General features: G+C 38.9%; 1 protein-coding gene across 2 annotated transcripts; it reads left to right on the top strand.

Annotated features, from left to right (window-relative positions):
• Nucleotides 1-1811: 1811 nt before the first annotated feature.
• Nucleotides 1812-25209, top strand: LOC139475770 (transcription factor SUM-1-like). 2 transcript variants are annotated; one of them, XM_071258977.1, is made up of 3 exons: nucleotides 1812-3081; nucleotides 15849-15951; nucleotides 24005-25209. In XM_071258977.1, the coding sequence occupies exons 1-3, from the start codon at nucleotides 2251-2253 to the stop codon at nucleotides 24133-24135; spliced, it is 1065 nt and encodes a 354-aa protein (XP_071115078.1). In that variant the 5' UTR covers nucleotides 1812-2250; the 3' UTR covers nucleotides 24136-25209. The 2 variants fall into 2 exon arrangements, with proteins under 2 accessions (XP_071115078.1, XP_071115079.1); XM_071258978.1 differs by lacking the exon at nucleotides 15849-15951.
• The last annotated feature ends 171 nt before the right edge of the window (nucleotides 25210-25380 follow it).

Raw genomic sequence — 25380 nt, 5'->3', positions numbered from 1 at the left:
CCTGCAGTGACGTTCTATATTTATACCAAACAGTAACACATATACTGACATAAGAATATACGCTGAAAAGAAATGTCATCACATTTCCAGTCTGTTTGGCTTTAATAAATTAAGCTTTGTCACGTGATATCCATACATTTTTTTATTACAGAAAAAATAATATAGAAAATTTAACATCTCATAAATAAATAATAATATGTACTTGTCGTAAAATATTTTCATTAAAATTATATTTATCTCACAAAATTCTTCGAGGGATCTTAAGCTTTTTTTTTAATTTGATAGGATCCTGCAATCATTTCATATAATTGAAAACTCATAAATAGTCGAATCGGTCGTTTTTATAATTCATTTCAAGTGGTTTCAAGCTTTCACAAATCATGCAATACAATAACTGAAGAGAGAATAATACGTTCAAAGGCTTAGTTTTGATATGACGTTATAAAATGTAATAAATGTAACGTTCACTTACACAGGTGTTAGTACTTTAGCCAGGCCTTCTCATACAATATTCGGGTACATTTGTATTTTTGTTCTTGATACCATGTATGAAGACAATCTGAGTGCTTTAAAAAAACACGTATGACATTAAACAATATTTGACTCATTTCCCCGGCTCACGTAAATAAAACAACATAAAATGACTTTGAATATCTTGAGTAAGTTGAAAAGTCATATACATATATATCTTTAAAGTTTTAATATTAGCATAATTTGAGATAAGACGTTATATCCCATGTAGGTAGATGGTTTTAGAAAAGAGTTCCGCTATTTCTTTATGACATTAAAAAAATTTGGCCCGTTTTTTCTTTGTCTCGGGGTCATACAACAAAACAAACTTTCAAATTGTTTGGATAAAAACGGTAGGAGAACTACCTACCGATGTTTGACACCGAGTGTAACGTTGTTCCATCAAAACCTCACGCAGACACTTAAATACAAGACATACCCATGTACATAAAACTCAACATATTGATAAAATAAGAAGAAAAAATGCATATGATTAATAAAACATATTGAAGCCATAACCAGGAGTCAATAATACCCAAGACATCAACCTTTCATATAAGAAATAGTATGCCGATTTAATGATCGGATGGGACATTAACAATTATAATATCTGTGCAGTACTTATGTCATAAAACAACACTTTTTCCTCCCCAGATGTGCCAGCACCCTTTTCTCACCTCCTAACACTTTCGATGGTTCATAGATGAGCGTTTTATGCATGCTTTCATTTTATGTATGATCCGGTCGTCTTTGAAATAGAAGGAATATAATTAATCGCTACATGAAACTCGATTACGGTAATAATTTGATCTTTGTGGGGTGGGTCCGTATTGAGTAGGCTTGGAGACACAACATGGCACTAATTTCCACGGTTTGAACGTTCAGTGATGCAGGGAGGACCTAACTTTCAGGAAAGTAAGTTGTAATTCTCAAAAACACAGACTTTCCTTCCCTATTCCTCCACCGGATGAGATGTGTAATCTGAGCGAGCGTGTAATCACGACTGAAAAAGTAGATTCATGCACGCCATTACTTTGAATATTGGCTGTGGTATCGCTTCCGAGGCAAATTGGGCCTCTTTGGCACATCTGGTAACAGTTTGAGTGGAGGGAAACCTTCCCTTTGCCCTCCTTCCCTGTCTATCCGGAGGGGGACAGGCGTTTGATGTACCGGCCCGCCTATCAGAAGCATTGGGAAGGAAGAATAGGCCCAGCAAGGCATCTCATTGGCTCACACCCCTTCATTAAAACAGATCGGTGAGGCACGTGAATGATACACCTTTGTTTTAGTTGTGTGTGTTAGTCTGACTTGTTAGCCAGTGGAGAGATGTACGTCTGACTATTGACACAATTGGACACGTTTTGTATCGCAAAATTAGTGGCAGCATTGGTACCAGGATTTGTAGGCGTGGTGAGCTGATCAAAACATGGTCCCAGAGCCCGAGTCTAATTAATGGGTAAACTTTGCCATGTGTGACTTAATTTCAGTCTCAGGTTCCAAAGCATCGAAAACAGTATCTCCACGACACATGTAGATATAGGCGTAGCACTTAGGGACTCGTGGTTTTGGCTGAGAACTGGTAGGCAAGTGTTGACAGACGGCAGAAGGCTCAGGAGCAGACGACAGTTCCTCTCTTGGCGTCTGCAATCAGGAGCAGACGGTACGATTAACAGATTAGCAGACGATAGGGATTAATTCGCGGTGAGATTATCACAGACGGGAGGCGATAGCAACTTCAGCATGATGATGATGACAGACTATCGTAGCTGCCGCTACGACCACAACGCACCCGTCTTCACCGGACCATCGTTCGCTGGAGCAGACATGTCAGACGCGAGGCAAATCATGGACATATCTTACTCCCATCCTGGGGGTAACCCTGATTATTTTGGACCCCCGAATGGGTCTTATCATCGGTCGTATCCTCGTCAGTATCCTGAGGTTTATGGCTATCATTCTAGTAGTGGGATGCCGCCGCATTTCTTCAATTCAGGCGGTGACCAAACGGCCGTTGACTATCGACCTCGACATCATTCGCAAATGAAGGAGAAGGTGTTTGTGTCGTCCAAGGAAGACTCGACTGGAGGCGATGACGAACCAAGATCCTGCTCAAGCATCAAGGACGACAAGAATGATATGTTGGACGACAAGGATAGCCCGAGGTCTTGCTCCCCCATCAAAGATGAATCCGGCAGCATGAGCGACGACCACACCTCCGACGACGACAACGAACACATCCCCCACGTTCTAGCCCCTGGGTACCATGGACCCAACAGAAGGTGTCTGCTTTGGGCCTGCAAAGCGTGCAAGAAGAAGACTGTGACAATTGACCGGCGGAAGGCGGCGACGATGAGGGAACGACGTAGGTTACGGAAAGTGAACGAAGCGTTTGAGACACTTAAAAGACGGACGTGCCCAAATCCGAATCAGAGACTACCAAAAGTTGAAATTTTGAGAAACGCTATAGAATATATTGAAAGTTTAGAGGAACTGCTTCACGGCAGTAGGATACCAAGAGGTGACGACAACTGTAATGATGCCGGCTCTTCAAGCAGTGGTTCTGACTATATGGTGAGTTACCTATACGCATACAAAAACTACATAAGATTATGTCCAAATACCTTACGCAGACATCATGTAACTGTATGGTCGCAATAGGTGAATCAGTAAATGGGCAGTTTTATACGGAAATGTTTCGATTTAGGATTGGTAATAAATTCAAAACAAGTGAAATAGGACGTGTACCAATATAGTACTATTATAAATATATTGTTGTAAATAATACTGTTAACTGACCAGTAGAGTTTCTGCAACATTCGATCAAGAGGTTAGATTGGATCATTGATGACGATACAAGCTGTCTAGATCTTGCACATCCTGGTTAAACTGGAAACCTATTTTTGCTAGAGCTTCTTGTCTACGAAAATATCTTTTCAATAAAAACAACATTTCTTTGGCTGATTGACACATTGGATAGATTAGTTGGATAAATTTCAAATAAACAAAATCAGAAGAAAACAGTCATAATTGGGTGTAGACGCGCAAATTAGATGGTGCTGTCAATGAACCTGAGAAAGGTTTAAAACTTTAAAAGTCTTTGTTTTTCTCACGTAAAGAAGTCGTTTTAAGAACAACACTAATTCAGAAGTTCCATTTTCTCCTTGAATTAACACGTGGTGTTATTTGCGAGAGTTATTTTCACTGATGAAATGAGAATGCTTGGTAATATATTTTAAATGATAATCGCTACCAGATGTAGAAAGCGAGAGCTTCGTGCTTGGCAAAAATAGTGCAACGTATATTTTCCAGCAAATATACGGCTTTTCCCACAACTATAGATTATTTAAATGCTGACTGAAGATTTGCTCCAGAAACAAAATTGTGACGTTAATTTAGAATTTTATGTTTGATTTAAGATGCATGTATCAGGGGTGGGCGTGGCTTGTTTACTTCTTGGAAGTAATAAATATTAGGGGGCGCTTTGGAAACATTTAAACAGAATAAGATATCGTTTGACAAACTACAGACACCTTTAAAATTAACTATATCTCATTGAGATACAGAATGCCAATTTTATGAACTGAATTTGGCTCTTGGCCGATAAGCCCGGCTTCTGTTTCGGTAATGTTGACAAGGAAAGATTTTTTGTCGGGTGACTAGAGATTCTGCTTTGCTACAAACGCATGCTGACAGCCTGATCGAAAGATTACCTTCTTTTCGGAAACAATCATACTTAACGCTTACGTATATGAAAATATTTACGTTCATTATTTAAAGAATTCAGCTTGCCATATTTTGTCTTGAAACATGTGTCAAATTTGTACTTTTAAGTAGTTTGATCGTGTGTATAAATATGCATATATGTTACAAAACGATAAGGACAAATTTGTTAATTCTGTACGTTTTATGTATCAATGACATTTTGTACTTTGATAAGTTCGTATGCATGCTTAAAGCCTTTAAGATTATGCATAATTCAACGAAGTGGCGTTTCTCAAAGTTACAATCCCTTTATTATGTATTTTACGATGATTCTATATGAATATTGTGTAAAAGCAAAAATCATTAGTGTCATTATAGCTCATCACTTTAAGCATCTTTGAAACTGTTTTCGAAATCCGATGCGGAATCGTTTAAGAGCATTATACAGATAATCTTTAATTATCTCCAAATCTTTGAAATAACCACTTAAAAAGTGTCCGCCGTTTTAAGGTGAAGTCTGTTAGTTGAGGCTGCGATAGAAGAAAGAACGGGACACACACATTGAAATTGAGAGAGCTTCTCTGTTTTGCCAGTGGTATAGCCATTTAGAGAGTGATCTCTTATTTGAACTGTCAAAAGTAATTTAGCGAGGTGCTAGTCTTGGAGCGCATGACCCGGGTTTTGCACGTTTTCCTCGTGCGAGATCATGCACGCTTGAGGTAAACAATATGCGCTGGCGACGACAGAGCTATTTGATTGACACATCGCCCAATAGCCTGTCAACTGCCATATTAGAAATATGAAGATGAAGCGGTTTTTAGTGTTTTGAATTTTTGAGAAATTATGCGTGACATTTCATCACAGTAATTTGGGCATTCCGAAAAGTTATGTGTCGAGTCCTATCGGGCCTTTCCCACACACTAAATATCGGCTTAGATCCAGTTGAGCGGAAAATACTTGTCTAACTTTTCAAAGCAATGTGCCATTTCTGGCGGACAAGTAATATATCCCATCTGTTTGTTCTTTGAAAATGATATTTCCTAAACAATAATATTGAAGCAATTAAAGTAACTTTTTCTGAAATGTTTTTCATTTTAGTTTTCCCATCATGAAAACATGTAGTTTTCACATTGAAAATTTATGCAATTTATATGTATAGCTTTTATATCACAATTCATTCAATTATGTAATATTAATCTTGGATAAGTTAATTTAATGGAGTATATGTTTCAGCAACTTTTCTTTAAAACGCCAGTCTAAATTTCTGTGTTGTGTTGATTCTAACTATATGGTCAAAACACCAAATTACGCATTATGATATATAGATATGAATATGACTATTTTACCCCCTCCTGTTAAAAACTTGTTTTTTAATCGTCTTAAGTAAGAAAGAGTTCTAAATCAATGTATAACGGTATATGTGAAAATCCACATGTTGTTAGTTGTTAAATCCTGCGGGTAAGACAAGTGGAAAATAATACCACGCATTATCACAAATTTGGAACTTTTTGTGGAACGTTAAAAACATATCCACTGGGGATAAATCCAAGTCCTGTGATTGTATCTACAGATTTTGAGCTGGTTAAAAACCGCAGTGTAGGAGCCGATTTCGATTTAGTGGCATGGAACAATTGACCCGGAACAGACTGATTTATCAACTCTCTTCGGGGAGCGTGATTTATAACCAACGCTATAATTACACTTTAATTTTTTCCGGTTTTAACCTCCATTCCGTCAAACTTATCAGGTGCAGTACGATTCGAAACATTTGAAAACAGCACTAGTTAATCAGTTTTTCAAATGACATTTCAGCTGATTTTCAAAAGACGGAACGTTTCGCGCATACTTCAAAACATATTTTCAAATTGAGCAGAACAAAGCTGGCATAGTAACGCGACTGGAGTTTGAAGTGGATCCAGGTTGGCGTTGAAACATCAAATTTCGTTAAATCATTTACCCTAGGTCCAATAGTTGGAGGGAATTTCGGGGTTGCATCTGGTCAAGCTATGAACCCGGGGGGAGCCTCAATCAAACCCCACATTCTCAACGGGGGTTAAAAGGCGCTCGTTTCTTCTTGGATGGGGACACGGTTGCGCGATTAGTTAACACCGGTCCTTGGAGAGAAAGGCGTTATTTAGTCAAGAGCGTCGCAGTCGAATCACATGTACACCGGGAATGTTTAATAGACCGTATGTAAAATTCAGCCGGTTTGATCGTTAACGTTTGCAACCCTACAGAGGTACACTGCTCGGTAGTGAAATGTCCCTAGGAGGTGGGGGTGGAGGGAGAGGTGGGGGTGAGGGAGGGGGGATCGAGGACAGGGAGGGTTGATTGCTATTCCGGCGTTTACTTGTATAAAAGGCTTCATATAAAGGGGGATGCTTGTTCACTATTCTCCACACCCCCACCCGTCGTCATTTCTTGATCAGATGGCTTAAACATCATTCGACGTCGTGACCACGTTTGAAACATCGCCTACTTTAATCCAAGTGCTCCTACTTCGTGAAGGTGTCATTACCTCGCCACCTCACCCCTCCGCTAACTAGCTGGTCGTGGGTAGTGTTGGGTTACTGTACAAAATAGCCTCCGTGTCTGCTCCTGCAATAACGATCTTTTACTTTGGGGGTTAATGAAATCCCAAGTGAGGCTACTTTATAGATGAAGGGGTATCGGGTTTTAGTGTAGGGAGTTTCCAGTCAGTGGTGCCAGTGTGTTTGGTCAAATCAAGGAGAGTCGAAGTCAACGTAATGTAAACATATACACATTGTAACCGCAAGTTTAACTCACAAAGTATTGTGTGAAAGAAAGAACTTTGTGTATCTTTTCTTGAACTAATGCAAATTATTTACTGTTTACATACCTGTAATATTTCAACATTCTAAAGAATCCGCGATTCCTGTTAGTTATCCCATAATGCATTGTAATACGTGTACAGTGTATGCTATATTTTATGTATATTTCACTATTAACTCATAACACGTATCTGGAATAAAAAGTGTGTTATCTTAACGCTTGGTTGCAATATGATATTACTTCTTTCTTTAGAGGATGTACGTTATGTACGGAGATAAATTTTAGATTATATTTTTTAATCGTATAGAACACTTTAATTTTTTTTTATAGAATATGAAATGTATATCTGAGCGTGTACTCCAGTTAAATCCGTTTCATCGAAGCATTTGCATATATTTCGATGTCATACTCAGTGCATGCAGGCTTCATATAGCTACGCATATTGCTTTCAGTTATAAATACTTGTGTGTGTTGCATACAGTTGTTAATACATGTATATTCTGCATGCAATGTATATATGTAATGTTAAAAAAAAAAGTTGTTAAATTATCTTCATAAAATATAATCAAAAGTAGTCCATGGACTCACTGCATTATCAGAAACTGAAACTGCAGTAATCTAGACTTGCCAACTATTATAGACTTGCATGGGCTCCATTGGATATATTTGTTTCAGGGTCTGCTTGACAGACTACATCATATGCTGCTGACGCTGGCGCAGTGTAATGTGTACGGGATGCAATATAAACTGTTACATGTGTGTTTCTAACAGTACATATTTATTACATCATGCATGAACTAACAAGATTTTAAGAATTGCTTTATCAGATCAGATATGAAAATATCACAATAAAGATTCATATCAACTTAGTATTCCTATTCAAGGCCTACAATAAGAGAAGACAAATTGTCTTTTGTGTCACATCCAAAACGCACTTTCTAATATACAGGTTGCATTTTATGAACATATTTTTTTTTTGAGTTCATGAAAATATGTAATTTACACAAGTATATGTTCTGGTTGTAATTATTACTATCACGATTGTAATGGATTTCGACAAGAACATGTTCTTTCCTTTACCACAGATTTCATATCGTATTTTATCTTAAAATTGTGATCCAACTCGTTCAATAAGTTTCACTTTAAGTAACAATCTGTCATTATTCGCGTCCCCCTTTTCACCTCGAGTGCACTGAGCAATTATTTATATTAAACTTTGATGCTAATTAACAATGTTTTAATGCCCCAGTAGGCGGCGCCGATAACACGGGGTGAGTAAGGAGCTTTGATAACTCCTTACAGCTTTTGAGATGTTTGTATCTCCCTGATACGACGGTAGGAAGCGACGTGTTAGTGAGGTTTGGAGTTTCAGAAGGGGTGCACAAACTGAGGTCGTTTGGTGTAAAGCTGATGCTTCCTGAGATTGAATATAATTGAAAAAACTGTTTATCATTGTTTATGTGTATAGAAATGATAATTGGCAATTTGGATGCCAGAGCTGGAAGCCTGACTGTCGTGATGTAGATATCAGTAATTTGATGCCATAGTTACATCCGGGTTATCTGCATTTCGTTCTCTAATACTTAATAAAACACTCAAAAGCAGAGACGGATCTTACAAATATTTAACTGGAGATAATTAGAAATATAAAATAGGTCATTTTTGAAAGCCCTGTACGTTTTGCATGACCTAGCCCATCATGAACGGAACGTGTGACCCGGAGAGCGTTCATTATTTATCTAGAGCTACCATGAGTTAGTTAAGATATGTTAGGTTGAACAAACATTTAGTTATTTTTTGGAAACGAATGGGTACTAAATATTGTAAGATTAGGTACACTTAGATGACAAAACACTTCAAACACTTTCATAGAAATCGCTCGATAAAAAAATAAAGGGAAAAGAGTAGTAGCCCTGGCAGCTCGTGAATTGATAAATAATAAATAATGTTATTTTCTATGTATACTGTTAATGTTCTAACACTGATCCTCCTAACTCTGGAATATCTTCAAATATAGTCAGCAAATTATTCCGCTTCTGTAAAAAAGCTACGACAAACATTTATTAAAAAAGGGACGAAACCATTTTCATAATCATAAGAAATCTCTGCTAAAAGTAGAACCCATTCTACGATTCCAACTGCACTGCCGGACAAAAGAAAGTATACATTTGAAATTCGATTTGACAAAAACATCACAAACGTTATCTAAACATTACAAGGTTGAAAACAGTCGCTGAAACACTGCAAACTTAATTTCTCAAACACAACGATGTTATCCATCTCAAATACACCTTCCCCAGGCAAGTGCGCCCACCAGCCTAAACATGTATATCAAAGTCTAGTTTAAATTTGATATATGCCAGGGGACACGTTTGCCAAGGGAAGATGCGTCAAATACAACCATCGAAAAACGATTTCTTGTAAGTTTGCCACCATCAAACATGGGTTTATACTTTCTTTGCCTGGCAGTTTATACCATAAGCATGCTTTGTGAATCTCTATAGGAAATAGTCATGTTCGCGAAAAGATGAGTGAGTATGGTTTTACGCCGCTTTTAGCAATATTCCAGCAATATCACGGCGGAGGACACCAGAAATGGGCTTCACAGATTGTACCCATGTCGGGAATCGAACCCGGGTCTTCGGCGTGAGGGGCGAACGCTTTAACCACTAGGCTACCCGACAGCCCCGGAAAAGATGAACGTATAGTGATGTCACAAAAGTGTTGCCTTTTATATGCATGTGGGAAAAAACATAAACACCTTCACAGGCCCTACCCATCCCAAACCCCGTTTGAACCCATTGCTACCCATTTTGGAACCATTTCCCAACCTACATTAACCTCAAGTGAGCCTAAACTATTTTTTTTCTTTGGGTATCCTGTCCCACTGGTGGCATCCATCACAACACAAAGCATGTGATGTGTGTATCCTATTCCATCTCTCTATGCCATAACATATACAGATTAATTTTACGCTGCTTTGAAAATGACATGTTATGCTTCACAACCGCTTGATATAGAAGATCATCCTATTACCCTTAAAACATCAAATGGTATAATTCTTTTAAAAACCCTTGGTGTCCACTTGTCTTTTATGTCTATTTTAACTTTTTCTCGTCTTTCACAACTTATCAACAAGTCATGCTGATGCAATATTTGATAACATATTCATAATTTCTGTCTGACGATGGAAATATCATGTATCTTAGATGTGGCTTGTTGATAACTGGCGGCGTGATTCGGAAACTTTAACAAGAGAACGTTTTTTTTAAATCGGGCTTCAATATTTAGTATGAAATTTGTCAGAACGTTCATGGAGTTTAATGTACATGTTTAGTTTTACTATTATTAGTCCCTGGAATATGTGTACATTTAGATGTGACTATGTATGTATAATAAAGTGGTGCGCGTTTGGTGGGTGTGTCACATCTACATGATGATGATGATGATGATGATGATGATCTTATAACAAAACCATTTCGGAAGAACCCGATATGATTGAAAAAATGTGAGACTTCAGAACCGCATTGTAAGTTTTGTCCAATAAATTCGACTTACATGTAGTGAAAACATCTTTAAATCTTTTAATCAAAAGCTTATCTTTGAGATCGGTTAAAACGGGACGTGTTTATCAAAACAATATTGATCTTAGATTACAAAAACCCAAACCTTTTTATTTGGCCCTGTGACACTGAGTTACCGGCTTAATTTTCACATCACAATTGCAGCGACAGGCGTCTGTTAAACGCTCTAAGCACAATGAGAATTACAGGAATTTTTTCGTGTAATTATTTTTGCTTTCTCCAATATGAAAAAACCCGCAAAGATGATAAAGTCAAAACAAATAGCAGAATAAAGTAAAACATCCTAAGCATGATTGATAAACAACTTGTGAAAGATCGCAGCTGTTGACCCTCATTACAAACTTGATGTGGATAATGAGTTATGTACAACGGGGCGTGAGCACCCTTTCTCGCATTGCATTCACTAGGATTGCTTTGTTTATGTCTATATTTAAAACATGGCTATTCTATATTTGTAAAATTAATTTGCTGATTTATCGATTATTCTTCTATAAATTAGTTTGTTTACAGTCTGTTTTTTTTTGTTATGGTCTCATGCCGTTTAAAACACCAGCGTTGATTTCAACTACCGTTAGGCATATATTGCTCGAGCAGTATGTGTTGACAGGGGTTCTGATGTCAGGGTCAGGGTGACTCCCAACACGGTTATCACGATTCAATTCAATTTAATTCAATTCTTTATTGGATGAAAGGCCACAGGCCCATATACAACGGAGTTACATAACATATTTTATAAAATACAAAGTCAAGGTAACAATTCACTTCGTAACAAAAAAGCATTATGTATGTACAAAGCCAGTGCATGTTGTGTTATAAGATCCTTGCAAGACAGTAATGAAGACAATCTTTTAGCATTAAAATGAGATAAAGACCACTCCGGTAAGTACTTGTTTCTTAGATTTTCGTATCTAGGGCAAATAAACCTAAAATGGTATTCATCTTCGACAACAATGTCACAAAATGGGCATAATCGTATCGATTTCTCAATAGATGAAAAAGGCAATATTAGTATCAATGCTAACAGTAAATGCGTTACAGTTAATATCGTATTGGACCTGCATTTAGAGGAAGGAGAAAGTTATCCTTGAAACATATCCACAGCTAACCAGGTACAAATGCAGCAATAACTCAACATCAAGAATAAAAAAGTTATATTCAACAAAACAATATATGAAAAAGGTGTGACGAAGGGTTGATGACGTCATTAACACCCACTACGTCGAATATACAGATACCGCGTCGCAAAAACATTGAGATTGTGTATGACTCTCCGTACATACTCGTGATGGTTATGCGGTTGTTTATGAGCAATCATTACGTACCTAGTACTAATGGCACTCACAGTTTGATTTCTACTTTTTATATTTCTTTTTACGATGCAGGAGGATACAAACTGCAAAAACATCACCGAGACTAACATTTTGTCCCTGAAATCCTGAAATAGACTTATGGATAAGATTAAATATAGATATTTCTATAAAGGATCCCACGGGTATAAGAAACCCTCAACTCTCGTTATTTCTAGAGTTGAAAATGGATAAGAATTGAAGGGTGTGTGTGTGGAGGGGGAGGTCAGGGTGGGTGGGGTGTTTTATTACATAAAAACATATTCTCTGGGGCATGTAATACAGACCAATCATGCGCCCGCCCAGGTATGGGTGAGTGATAAGGTTTTACGCCGCTTTTAGCAATATTCCAGCAAAATCACGGCGGGGGACACCAGAAAATGGGCTTTACATATATTATCCATGTTGGGAATCGAACCCGGGTCTTCAGCGTGACGAGCGAACGCTTAAACCACAAGGCTACCCAACAGCCCCCGGCTCAGGTATGACTGGGTGAGCATAGACGTGGGTATCCGTTTAAAATATGTAATCATTAAAAATGAGATTGGTAGCCCGAACTATCGGTCTTTGCTAATATTCCGCAAGTATTTCAAGTTAGTCATTATGTCAATAAATTAACATATTTTCATGTCAAATATAAAACAATAACATACTTGCAAAAATACCCATATGATCAGAATATTTACTTTAACAAGCAACATAGGTTTGAGAAACGTGTCACTATTGACATGAATAGTCGGTATTTGTTTCACAAGATGTTTTCTCGCGTTTTTAATGCAGTGTTTTGTCAGTCGTTTGATGGCACGTATTTCCAGGGATCGTATTCGGGAAGCCCGGGGTGACACGAGAGTTAGGTAGCAGGAAACAGGGCCGCATTACTACTTTTCCTTGATTACTTATCCTATCTATCGACTTTTGATGTTAATGGGTTGATCTAGTTGGGCTCATCACTGGGTCCTCTGCTATGGAGTTTGTTTGCAAATGGTTCAAATGGCCTCTAAATAGTCGAGTCGGTGTCAGACAATCCAGGGATTGATATTATAATATGAGCAACGATTTATGCTGTCACCGTTCACGTGTCACCGAGCTTGACCACACATACATTTGATTGCGTCGAAATGTTACAAAAGCATTGTCATTTGTATATATTCCGACCGTAATGACTAATACGCTGTCTTGGAAGAATGTATTAAGAGAATACGTGTAGAGTTTCAGCAGTTACCATCATATTTAGCTTGGCTCACCTGTTAACGAAATAAACCTGAGCTTTCAAATCTCATATATTTATGTCGAGTTCGGTCTTACATGTACATGTCGAGTTCCAATCTAACGTGTGCATGTCGACTCACATCAGTTAGGTAGTGCCCACTGGCCACCTGGCCACGCTCTTCTGCCTTTATGCTACAGTTCTTGAAATGAGACTAAACGCTTTGGGCATATTTTATAAAAGATCTTTATTTACAATTACTAAAAAAACATTGAGACAATTCAGGTCATAGGAGGGTAAAAAGCGACAAAACGCTTTCCATATTCACAATAAATCCCAGGTCAATCGATTGTACGATTCTGACTAAAACATGAGCATGTGTTTATGTGTCACGGAGTTGATAGCGAAGTTAGCAAGAATACAGAAGCAAGAATTTTTATTGTACAGAACACCCTCGTAGGGCAGGGTACAAACTATCTACATATGGACATGTATATAATTATAGACATGAAAGGTAGATATAAACGATGGACATTATACATAGAGGTATTACATGTTATTTCATTTACATCATATAAACATTTATATATATCATGAAGTGGCTTGCAGCGTACACTTAGTGTTGATACTGCATTGATGGACTAGAAGAGAATTTCTCATGGCCTCAGCTTAATATGTGGAATACAGTCCTGGCAACAAGACTTGACCATTCTTTTGGTGGGTTCATACATTGTTTTAGGAGGTTGGTTTTATCAGTCTGGGAAGGGTCGCCTATTTGTATCAGTGAGATGAGATTTTTCCTGAGGTCTGTATACAGTGGGCATGAGAGCAGGAAGTGTTCGTCATCCTCCACGGAATGGCAGTCACAGTGCGTGATGGTAGATTATCTTGGCCCCGTCGGAAATTGCACCAAGAACAAGCACAAGAACAAAACATGCTGCGTTTAGCAATGGGGAACCGGTGTTAAGTTCGGACACAGGCCAACTTTATCGTCTTGTCCACAGCGGTGTTCTGCTGACCGGGGTAACATGGAATCTTATTAACCACATTCAGTGGTCAGATTACCACGTACTGGTCAGTGGTGGGAGATGGAGTATTGGCCGAGAGGTCATCTATTACAGTCAGGGTCTTTTAAGATATGCTGGCCTTTGATCTGTTAGTCTTGGATGGTAGAGTGTTAAAATTGCTTTGCGTTTCACAGTTGACTTGAATTTCTTAAATTGTCCCTAAGACCATCTGGTTACAATGTGGCGCAAAACGCAGAAAATAACACTGAAATTCCATAGAACACTGAATCCATCGAACAATGTGAATCTCATAGAACACTGAATCCCTCGAACAATGTGAATCTGATAGAACACTGAATCCCTCGAATGTGAATCTCATAGAACACTGAATCCGTCGAACAATGTGAATCTCATAGAACACTGAATCCCTCGAACAATGTGAATCTAATAGAACACTGAATCCCTCGAATGTGAATCTCATAGAACACTGAATCCGTCGAACAATGTGAATCTCATAGAACATTGAATCCCTCGAAAAATGTGAAACTCAAAGAGCGTTTAATGCCTCGAAGAATTTGAATCTCATAAAACACAGGATGCCTGCGGTAGTCTAAATCTGAAAGGATACCGAGTTCTTGAAAAACACTGACAATGCGTTATATGCTTTTAGCAGAGATTGCTCTTGAATATGGAAAGGGTTTTCTCGCTTTTATTATGATAATTAATTGCGTAGTAAATATATTTCGATATTGACATACAAAATGGCTAACACACAATTAATCAAAATTTTAGAGATGCTATGCTAGATGTGACCTAGTCACGGAGGAGCGTGGGCGGTGGGGTAGCTTAGTTGTAAACCGTTCGCACGTCACCGCGAAGGCCTGGGTTCGATCGTCCACAAACTGTGGGCACAAGTCTCAAGCACATTTCTAGTGTCCCCTGCCTTGATATTGCTGGAATGTTGCTAAAAGCGGCGTAAAACTATACTCACTCACATGGTCGTGGCAGTGGCTGATCCTTTTGTTAAACGAATCTCAAAGAAAATTATGATGATGATGATGATGATAACAATCAATGAAGATATTGATAACTATTTTAAACATTTGATCATGTTTCAATAATAGTAACCATACATTCGTCAGATGCAGTTTCTGATGCGGGGACTGACGATACCATTATCAAAAGTTAGCATGCACCATAATGATAGCTACATTGCTTTCTATTTTGTCGTTCTTACCGAAGTATCCTGTCTAAACTGCAGGGCAAAAGAAAGCACACACTCATATTTGATGATGGCTCAATATGAAACAAAGAAATGGTTATTCGTTGGAGACACATTGACAGTGCAGCACAGGCGATATTACATGTATCATATCAAGGAATATCCCACAACAGGTGACGTGCAGATGATGTCTCAACGAACCTCAGGATCGCAATTTCAAATCCAATTTGCATCTGTATACTTCATTACCCCGGCAGTTTAGTTTCTGTAGAATATTTTAGTCACCGTCATATAGCTGGAATATTGCTGAGTGCGGGGTTAAATACAAACACAACGCTGATGTGCATGAGGGTTTTGTTAATGATGATGATGATGATGATGATGATGATGATGATGATGATGAAATTTGTTTCTTTCAGTATGCCGATCTCCCTAGTAAAATGTCCTTGAAAATAAATATTTCGTCCCGTATTTCAGACTGTTCACAGTCCGCAGTACTACGACAAACTACACCACATGCCCAACAACGGCGGTGGCGGCGGCGGTGGGGACATTGGCGGCAACTATAACCATGGCAACAGTAGGTGACCGTTCTATAGTTTTCTCCTATCAATGAATCAGGCATGAAGTCAATATGTATGATTTGTTTGTTTGTTTGTTTTCTAACAGGGGCTGTTGGGTAGCCTTGTGGTTAAAGCGTTCGCTCGTCACGCCGAAGACCCGGGTTCGATTCCCGACATGGGTACAATGTGCGAAGCCCATTTCTGGTGTCCCCCGCCGTGATATTGCTGGAATATTGCTAAAAGCGGCGTAAAACCATACTCACTGACACTGTTGTTAAACGCCGCACTCAGAAATATTCCAGCTATATGACGGCGGTCTGTAAACAATTGAATCTGAATCAGATAAACCAGTGATTGGTATCATGAACATCGATCCACGCAATTGGGATATAATGACAGGCATCAACCAAGCCAGCGAGCCTGACCACCCGATCCCGTTAGTCGCCTCTTGCGACAAGCATAGTCGCATTTTACGGCAAGCATGGGTTGCTGAAGACCTATTCTACCCCGGATCTTCACGGATCTGTCAGTATGTATAAACAGATCTTTTAAAACATTACACTACATAGTATACAAGGGGTTTAATTGTATAGTGGTGAAGACTTACTTCAGAAACAAGTCATGTGCTACAACTGAAGAACTACATTTGACGTGACATATATTCACACGACCTTAATGTCTAGACACAAAAACATTTTCGTTCATAACACAGGAAACATTAATTTTTCAATCGACTTGGGACATCACTACAACTGTTAATATGTTCATGTGGCTCCCGTGCTGAGCAAGGCTTGGTAAGCAATGTCTTTAACCCACTGTACGGCTAACGGACAATGCGCCCAGACAACGGGTTGAATTACAACGGCTACAACAGACACCGGGGTTTATTGTTTCCCCGTATGACGACACGTGCGTGGGAAGCCTATTAAGCTGTTTAATACAATCCAGGATGGTATGTAGATTATCATGAATCACTTTGATGGCACAATCTACAAAACACCAAGTCCTGTGGGGCCTTGAGTTGTATTTTTCCACTTGGCTAACATGCAATTATTTTGCGTTGGTCGTTCTGAATCTGGTACGGTCCTCACACACGAGAGAATTCATGCGTCGCGTCGCCTAACTGGAACCGAGGCGGAACTACGTACACTGAGTATATTACTAAGGGCCCGGGGTGCCGGAGACGGGTGGGGTGCTGGTGGAGTTGATTGTGTAGACAATGTTGGGGGGTCCGCTCTGGAAATATCATAACATGACAATATGCCATAGATACCGATTTTAAATTAGTCCCATTGGGTGAGGGTTTGGGATGCAGTTAAGTACAGGGGGAATTCCTATTCCCGGAGTAGCTTGGACGCGTGTTGAAAATTTACAAATCGTTATATCCATCTTGTATTGCGGGTTTCCTATTATGTGTGCCTTGAAGCAGATACTAAATTTTGGTCGCCAAAAAGGCCCTGTGTTTCACACCTCCCTTCCTTTTATGACGAATTATTTTGGTTCGCTATTTTTGGTTCCCGCATACACGACGTGAGTTCTCATGCTATACTGAAAATGAGACATACGTCCGTACTGTTCCAGCAAATACGACAGACTGTTGGTCTGGACTATTAATATTAAGGGCTAGATATATGTATTTGTTTGAGTCACCCATTGGGTATGAAAAGAATATTAGCCACCTACCAGACCCATGTCATATATAAACATTCATGTTGGGGTTCCGGGGCATATTGGGTCCAGAGTACCTCATACAAAGAGTCGACTAAATGGGGATTGGGTGGTCCTGCTCTGTGACTTGGTGATTGTGTGTCATCGTACAGCCACGGCTCGGAATGTTGACCTGGCTATCGATGACTAGCTTTCCAGGATCAGACATGACAATATCGCCATGATAAATGCGGAATATTAGAGATCGTGAGTTTGTGTTGTCTTGTATTACGACTGCCTGTTGACCCGTGACGAACTTGGTAGAGAATAGGTCTTGAACAACCCATGTTTGTCGTAAGAGGCGACTAAAAGGATCGGGTGATCAGGTTCGCTGACTTGGTGGATGCATGTCATCGTATCCCAATTGTGTAGATAAATGCTCGTGACGTCAATCACTGGCTAGCCTGTCCAGACTTGGTAATTAACAGATCGCCGTCATATAGCTGGAATAAACAACAAAGAAACAAGCAAACAAACAACTGCCTGTAAATAATCGAATCTGTGCCAGAACAAATGGTTGATATTATGAGAAACGTCCCCCACGCTGTCGATGAATGACACGCTCTCCAAATGTCACAGAGCCTGACCACCCAATCCAGCCTTTATCGCCTCCTACGACCAGCATAGATTGATGGGGACCAATTCTAACCGGAATCTAACCAAAGAACATTACTGACTGCGGCGTTTGACCAATGTCTAGGAGAAAGAATCAAATGTATGCTAGAGGGTGGTCTTTGTTAACAAGAAGTTTTAACAGACGCAAAATGATACTAAAACGCATCTAAATCACTTTTACACATCCTCCCTCGCTCGCTATCCCATTTTGCAACCCGATTCCCTGTCTCAAGCCCTCTCAAGTTACATCATACAGCCACCATTATATCCCAGTTGTCTTCCGAACAGACAAGGCATGACGAAATAACATTATATGTGCCAAATGAATTAACCAGCTTTGGGCTGGAAGGTGGATCGAAACACAACATGAAAGTCACGCTTTTCTCGTGCGTGTCATGTGCGTGTTGTCCGTGCGCTGTGTCAACAAATACAATAACCTCCGTTTTAGCCATTGGTTTGAATTAGCACGTGACAGGTCACTTTGTCACCGGAGGGGCACGAAGCAATTTCAGCATAGCGGCTTACATCCGTGTTAAAAGTTTAGATTGCTTTTAAGAGGGTAAATTCTTTAAAACAATCTTGAATCCTTTAATTGAAAAAAATATGCTATGTCGCTTTTAATCACAGTGTTGTTTAGATTATTTTTTTATATAATTGTCACTTACCGATTGACATGCAGGTGTAACCCTTATAATTCAAGTGTTAGCAAAAAAATGTCAAATGATAATAAACAAATTGAAAAGACTTTCAACTTTAGCCGATTTCTAATGAAGAACATTTTATTGTTTTTGTGCCTTGCGTTTCCTAGTACAACCTTTTGACCTTTCACAACGCGCACGTGAAACGCGTGTCAAATTTTCTGAGAAAATATATATCAGCAACATCCCATCTCGAATATTGACTGTCACTATTTATTGATTTTGAGTACAAATACCAATACAAATAGAGGCATCGCAATGTTCACAGCGCCCCGAGTTATCACAACATCGCATCTCCATTCCGCACCCGACTCCCCTGGTTTATTAGCCAGTTAGAGATCCTCGCACCGACGTCCTATCCCCCGCTACAAAAACCACACCGCTTCTTGCGATAGATTGTTTATTTTACTCCAAACGTTGCCATGGATAATTTCACGTAAAAATAACGTAACGTCCCTTTAATGTGAAGAAAAATAAAGTACACAAACATCTATGTTATGGCGTGATGGCTTAAAGCTCGCATGTGTACAAACAGCACGGCTTATTTCAAGTTATCGACGTGGTGATGATAAACAAACTGTATTAAAGTAGAAATAGATTCCCAACTCCACGTGAAGAGAGAACGAGGCTAGTAGCTCGTTCAGACACAACACTGCACGTGTTGCACGAGTTTCCCGAACTGAAAGCGCTATGTTGCGATCGCTTGTTTGATTGTTGCTACACTTAAAATAAACCTGTCATCAATGTTGTAAGTTTCAAAACTACGAACTCATGAATGAACACTTGGTTTGTTTAAAAACTGTGATTCAGAAACAGAATTCTTTCGTAAAGGACGTTGTCGTAAAAGTAGAAATATTTGAAAGCGGACCTCGTTTACGACATTTAACTAATTTCAGAAAAGGTACTACATAAAACATTAAACTTTCTCTTCTTCGGATGGTAATTTGTGCACCTTATCTTAAAACATACCTAAAGTGGTTGCTTTTAACTTTTACCATATGTGTAAAAGTAGATTATTTTAATACCTGCAACGAAAAGCAACTTTTAAAAAAAACACATTTTATTGGAACCGCATGTATATAATACGCTGTACTTTTTACTTTAGGTGTTTAAATTGTCATTAAGGACACATTAAAAACGAAGTCATAGAACAATGAAAAACAACATTTGAAATGTGCATATAAATTTTATAATCCACACATCTGCTTGAATTTATGATAAAAAGTATTCATACTTGCAATAAAAACTCCCATCGGTTACACGCAACCTGTTTTTACTAGTTTATTGTCAATTAAAAGCTAACAATGTATCGTAGAAATTATTGTAGGCCTGATCTACCGTTATACACACTATGAACTAAAACATGCGCCTATAAATAAGCTTAATACAGAGTAAATCCACGCTATCTTAAGTTTGAGATACGCAGCAGACCAACTACATAATTATCGTTTATAGTTGGCTCGTAAATCTCTTTATCTTGATACTGCTAGGAAAACTTCAAACACCCCCACTTCACACTTTACTAGTATAGGGCGAACGGGGGAGGCACCGGTTGGGCTACATGTGTACCTGTGAGGAGTTTTCGTCCGACATGATTAGGGAGGGCTATTTGGCTGTGATTTCAAGTCTGCGGCTTCAGGATTTTGTGAGACTTGTTTAAGTGTGTGTGTGTGGGAGGGTGGGGTGAAAATGTTGGGAGAGTCTTGGAGTACGTACAAGTAGTGAGAGCTTATTTTTTATAGAAGTTTAGTTTTGCGTCGGTACAGTAATTTGGCCAGATTACTATGCACAAATTAGTTTAATTTGCATTTTCTCCTGTTTTGGGTAGCCAACCCAGACCAGGCCTACCCATTCGGCTACCATACTGATGACACAATGTTCGGCTACCATACTGATGACACAATGTGTCCTTGTTATCAACCGGAACTGGAACTCGCTTTTACTCGATAGATCTGTTAAAACGTAATTGAGGTAGAATAACATCATGGTCTAATATTGTCACCCGGTTGTCTCAAACTTTGAACAGTCGAACAAGTGTCTCCAGACTTCGAGGTCCGTACATTTAACTTTTGTAGAGGAGACTAACTATCGTTTGGAGCCACGATTCATTGTTTTCAGAGCATACAGCTTGTCCTGTGAACGATTTCGTTTTTTGATTAACACCTCAGGACAAATTATGTCTTTCAAGCATTTCCGGGAACAGATTATTTGGTTATTTTTTAACAAAATTCATTTAATAGCCATAATGAATAGTATGGCTGTCAAAAAGGATCGAAAGGCCATTTGTATGACGCTATACATGTGGATGATGGAGAGTGTGTATTATATGGGATAAGTTAACGTATATCTTGATGAGATAGCTACAGCCTTATAAATACATCATTAATGATGTGCAGTTTCCGGAACTAACGAAGTGCCCAGTGACAAATACAAACATCACTACCCACTCTTCCGGTGACTACAGCTCCCACATGGGATGGAGGACAAGGCAGGGTAGGAGCGCACAGGCTGGACTGTGACAGTATGAAGTATCCTGAGTGGGCGGGGTTCCCATGACGACACGCCATTCCCTGCATCTAAGGAGGAGGGACTCCGATGACAGAACCGTGCAGGGTGTCCCACTGACACCTCAGCAGACAGGGTTGTTACGGAAGAAGCGTTCTGGCCAAGGATGGATGGATGGTGGCACTTCATTTCAGACGTGTTTTCAGATTTCTGGCTGTCTGACTGTTGGCACTTCATTTCAGACGTGTGTTCAGATTTCTGGCTGTCTGACTGTTGGCACTTCATTTCAGACGTGTGTTCAGATTTCTGGCTGTCTGACTGTTGGAGCGCTTTGTAATAAACGTTATTATTTCCAAAAGTGATGCCGATTTGATTTACTGTAAACTACGGTTATAACGAACTCATAGGGACCACCCATTTTAGTTCGTAATAACCGTAGTTCGTTATAAGCATATATACAACATATACACAACAAATGGCCGGGACTAAAAATATAGTTCGTAATATCGGTCAGTTTGTGATATGCGTGTTCGTTATAAACGTAGTTTACTGTACATATAAGTATAAACTGACATGCAAATACAAGTATACATATGAAATTGTATTTTACCAAACCATTACAAACGTTTTCAAACCGTACTGGGCTGAAAACAGTCGGCGAAACACCAAACGTAAGGTTCAAAACACAACTGTGATACCCGTACCAAATATACATCACCATCGAATAACCATTTCTTGTTTGTTTCATTTTTAACATCAACAAAACATCATATCTCCGGGATTTGGTATCAACAGCATTATTGTTTAACTTGCTTTTTTTATTTTAATTAATATAAGTTTAATAAAAAATCAAATCATATTCTTCATAATACATTTACTTACATATAAATGTACATGCAAATATCGTTCCAGTGTGGACGTTAGAATAAGATGTTTATCCGACCAATGTTGCGGAGACTGACCTTTTACTTTGATATGTAATCACTGGCAGTAGATATTCATATTTTGCTTCATCTGGAAAAGCGTTCCTGGAACCCCCTCATCGGTAGATGTTAGTATACATGTATGTTAAGAATCATTTCCGTGTATGCAATAATCTTTGTGGTGTGGTGACCTCATTAATTATGTCTGCGGTGGGTAACGTGTTGACATTTATGCCACATAAACACATACATATCTTTGTTGCTAGTATATTGTGATAACATTTTGGGAAAACATTTTGAATATAATATAATATTTATATGATTTTTCAAATGTATTGTATAGGGTATTGGAGGATATGTATGTATGTATGTATGTATGTATGTGTGTGTGTGTGTGTGTGTGTGTGTGTGTGTGTGTGTGTGTGTGTGTGTGTGTGTATTTGGTGTATCGTGAAATCACGAATATACATCAAAATACTGAGTTGAGTCCTTTATAAGGAATGAGTTTAATACTATTCTCCAGAATCACTTGCCTGTACATCCGTGTAGTTAACCGATGTGAAAATACATCTTCTAAACCCATGACCTGCTTCAGAGGCTAATTTTAGCATATTACCTTTGCATGCAATAACACAAGATGTATCGTGAGTACACTGCGATAATAACTGACGTGACAACCATAGTCAATAACAGTAAATAAACCAGCTTCATTCAAGCTGTACCTTAAGCCAAATGGAGGACTGTGCAGTTTTCACTCATACATACAACGACTGTTCTGTGGTGTAAACATCTATGAATCTCATTATAACCGGCAGTGTGAAATTACCGTGTCTTGAAAATCACTTTACTTTGACTGAATGGTTGTATTTACAAATAGAATACCGCGTGCTCCCCTCGTGAGTAAACAAACCCAAACCCCTTGCAGAATACGCGGAGACTTTTCTTATATGTACGTCCTCTGGGAATAAATGAAAATGTTCAAACGTTTGTTTGGTAAACACGTTGACTTTCTGCCTTCTTTCCCAGTATCCTGAGACGAATATTGGTAAATGGGGGTTAATATCCACGTGTGGTTGTCTTTAACATGGTGTCTGAGTTATTGTTTGAGTTAAAGTTGACAAAAATAACCTCAGTTAATCCATTGTTCCGAATTATTGTTACTCTTTTCAAAACGTTTTTTGGACCATTCATCTTCTCGGTTGACTGGTTGAGTGCCCATGTTTCATATTGATGTTTGTTGTTTGTTGTTTGTTGTTTCGCGATACCATTCTTATTCAACATCTATTTCAAGTTCATATCAAATATCTGACCTGAAGATCCGGGGTAGGATAGGTCTTCAGTGCCGTTTAAGGCGACTGTGCTTGTCGTAAGATGCGACTAACGTGAACGTGTGATCAGGCTCCCTGACCTGGTTGATGCATGTCACCGTATCCCAATTGCGTGGATCAATGCTCATGATGTCATGATAATATTATTGACAGACCGCCGTCATATAGCTGGAATATTGCTGAGTGCTGCTTTAAACAACAAATAAACCAACAAAATTCTATATCGTAATATCTGTTTGATTAAAACACTTGCGTTTGATAATTTCATACTGACCCAGGTGTGTTTTTTTTCAGACTACGATCAAGTCCAGTCCGGTGGGGGCGTGTCCAGCCTTGACTGTTTGTCTCTCATTGTGGAAAGCATCTCACCCAATAAACAAGCCTCCGTCATCTCCAACATGGCCGCCTCAGACAGGCCGTTATGAAACGTTAAATAACGTGTAGATCGTCACGTCACGTAACTATACATGGCTTCTGACGTAACCAATGTTGGAATAACGCACCAAGCTCAACGTCATGATGGTATTCCTACAACTGCATGGGTGCTAATCACTGAACAATAAAGCGGCGTCATCAACGTCGGTCGACGTCATTAAGAAACAAAACCGTATGTCGACGTCAATGAGTGTCAGTAGGTACACGGCAAGGAAGCTGCTTACCAGAGAATGAAGCGACGTCATCAACATCAGTGGACATCATTGAGTAACAGTAACGTAGTCGACGACATTTGATAAAAATGAGGCGTTTTTAACGCTGGTAGACGTCATCGTAGCGTTATACGTCACATTCTTCTAGACGATGAACTACCAACAAATTGAGTGTCATTTCACTGCTATCATAGTCATTACTTGAGTGGTCTATTTCATATGACGTCGTGTGACGTAAACGAAGACGTGACGTGATTCGTGAGGATGCTATTCATGACGTGGTGACGTCTTTGACAGATGTGTGACAATGAACAATGTCAGATAGGTGTGTCTGAACTGCCACAGCGACACGTGTTGTACATAGAGACAATATTGGTGGCACCATAGTGCCAGGAACCAGTATTAACCGCACCTGGATTCAAGGTGCCGATGCAATATATTTGTTGATATGCTTTTTATCAGGAGTTAAAATTATCGTAGCATTTGGTATCATTTTTATCAGTTACAAATTTATAAATGTCAAGTTTGTCATGCTTATGATTTTTTTAAAAAGGTTTTATTTATTTGTTTATATTGTTAATCGATTCAATCGATTTTAGACCTTAGATTTATAATTTAATGTCACTCGCACAACACGTTATGCAAAGCAATTTTAGTTAGAGAGAAAGAAATATGACGATATTGATAAACACGCTGGTCTATTCGGCGAAATAGTTTTGATTGCGCATGCGTACACTGTCACTTCCTGTCGAACAACTGAATATGTATATAAGGATGACCAGTTAGCACTAGATCTCGCGAGATTTGCCACGAATATTACAACCTCGCACAATTTGAATCATGTGTAATATTTTTAAGTCAAATGTAATAAACGATGTGAAACGAAAATGAGGCTTGTGTTTGATATTTCAGCTGCTGTATCATCGGTATGGGAAAAAAACACAGACCATGTGCTGACTGCGCATGTGTTGGACATCTATGTTTTGAATACATGTGTTTTTGGAAAATAGTGTAAAATCGAAT

Source organism: Haliotis cracherodii, unplaced genomic scaffold (assembly GCF_022045235.1).
Source record: "Haliotis cracherodii isolate W230 unplaced genomic scaffold, xgHalCrac1.p SCAF_3, whole genome shotgun sequence".
Classification (NCBI taxonomy): domain Eukaryota; kingdom Metazoa; phylum Mollusca; class Gastropoda; order Lepetellida; family Haliotidae; genus Haliotis; species Haliotis cracherodii.
This window is presented reverse-complemented; position numbering and strand designations above follow the sequence as displayed.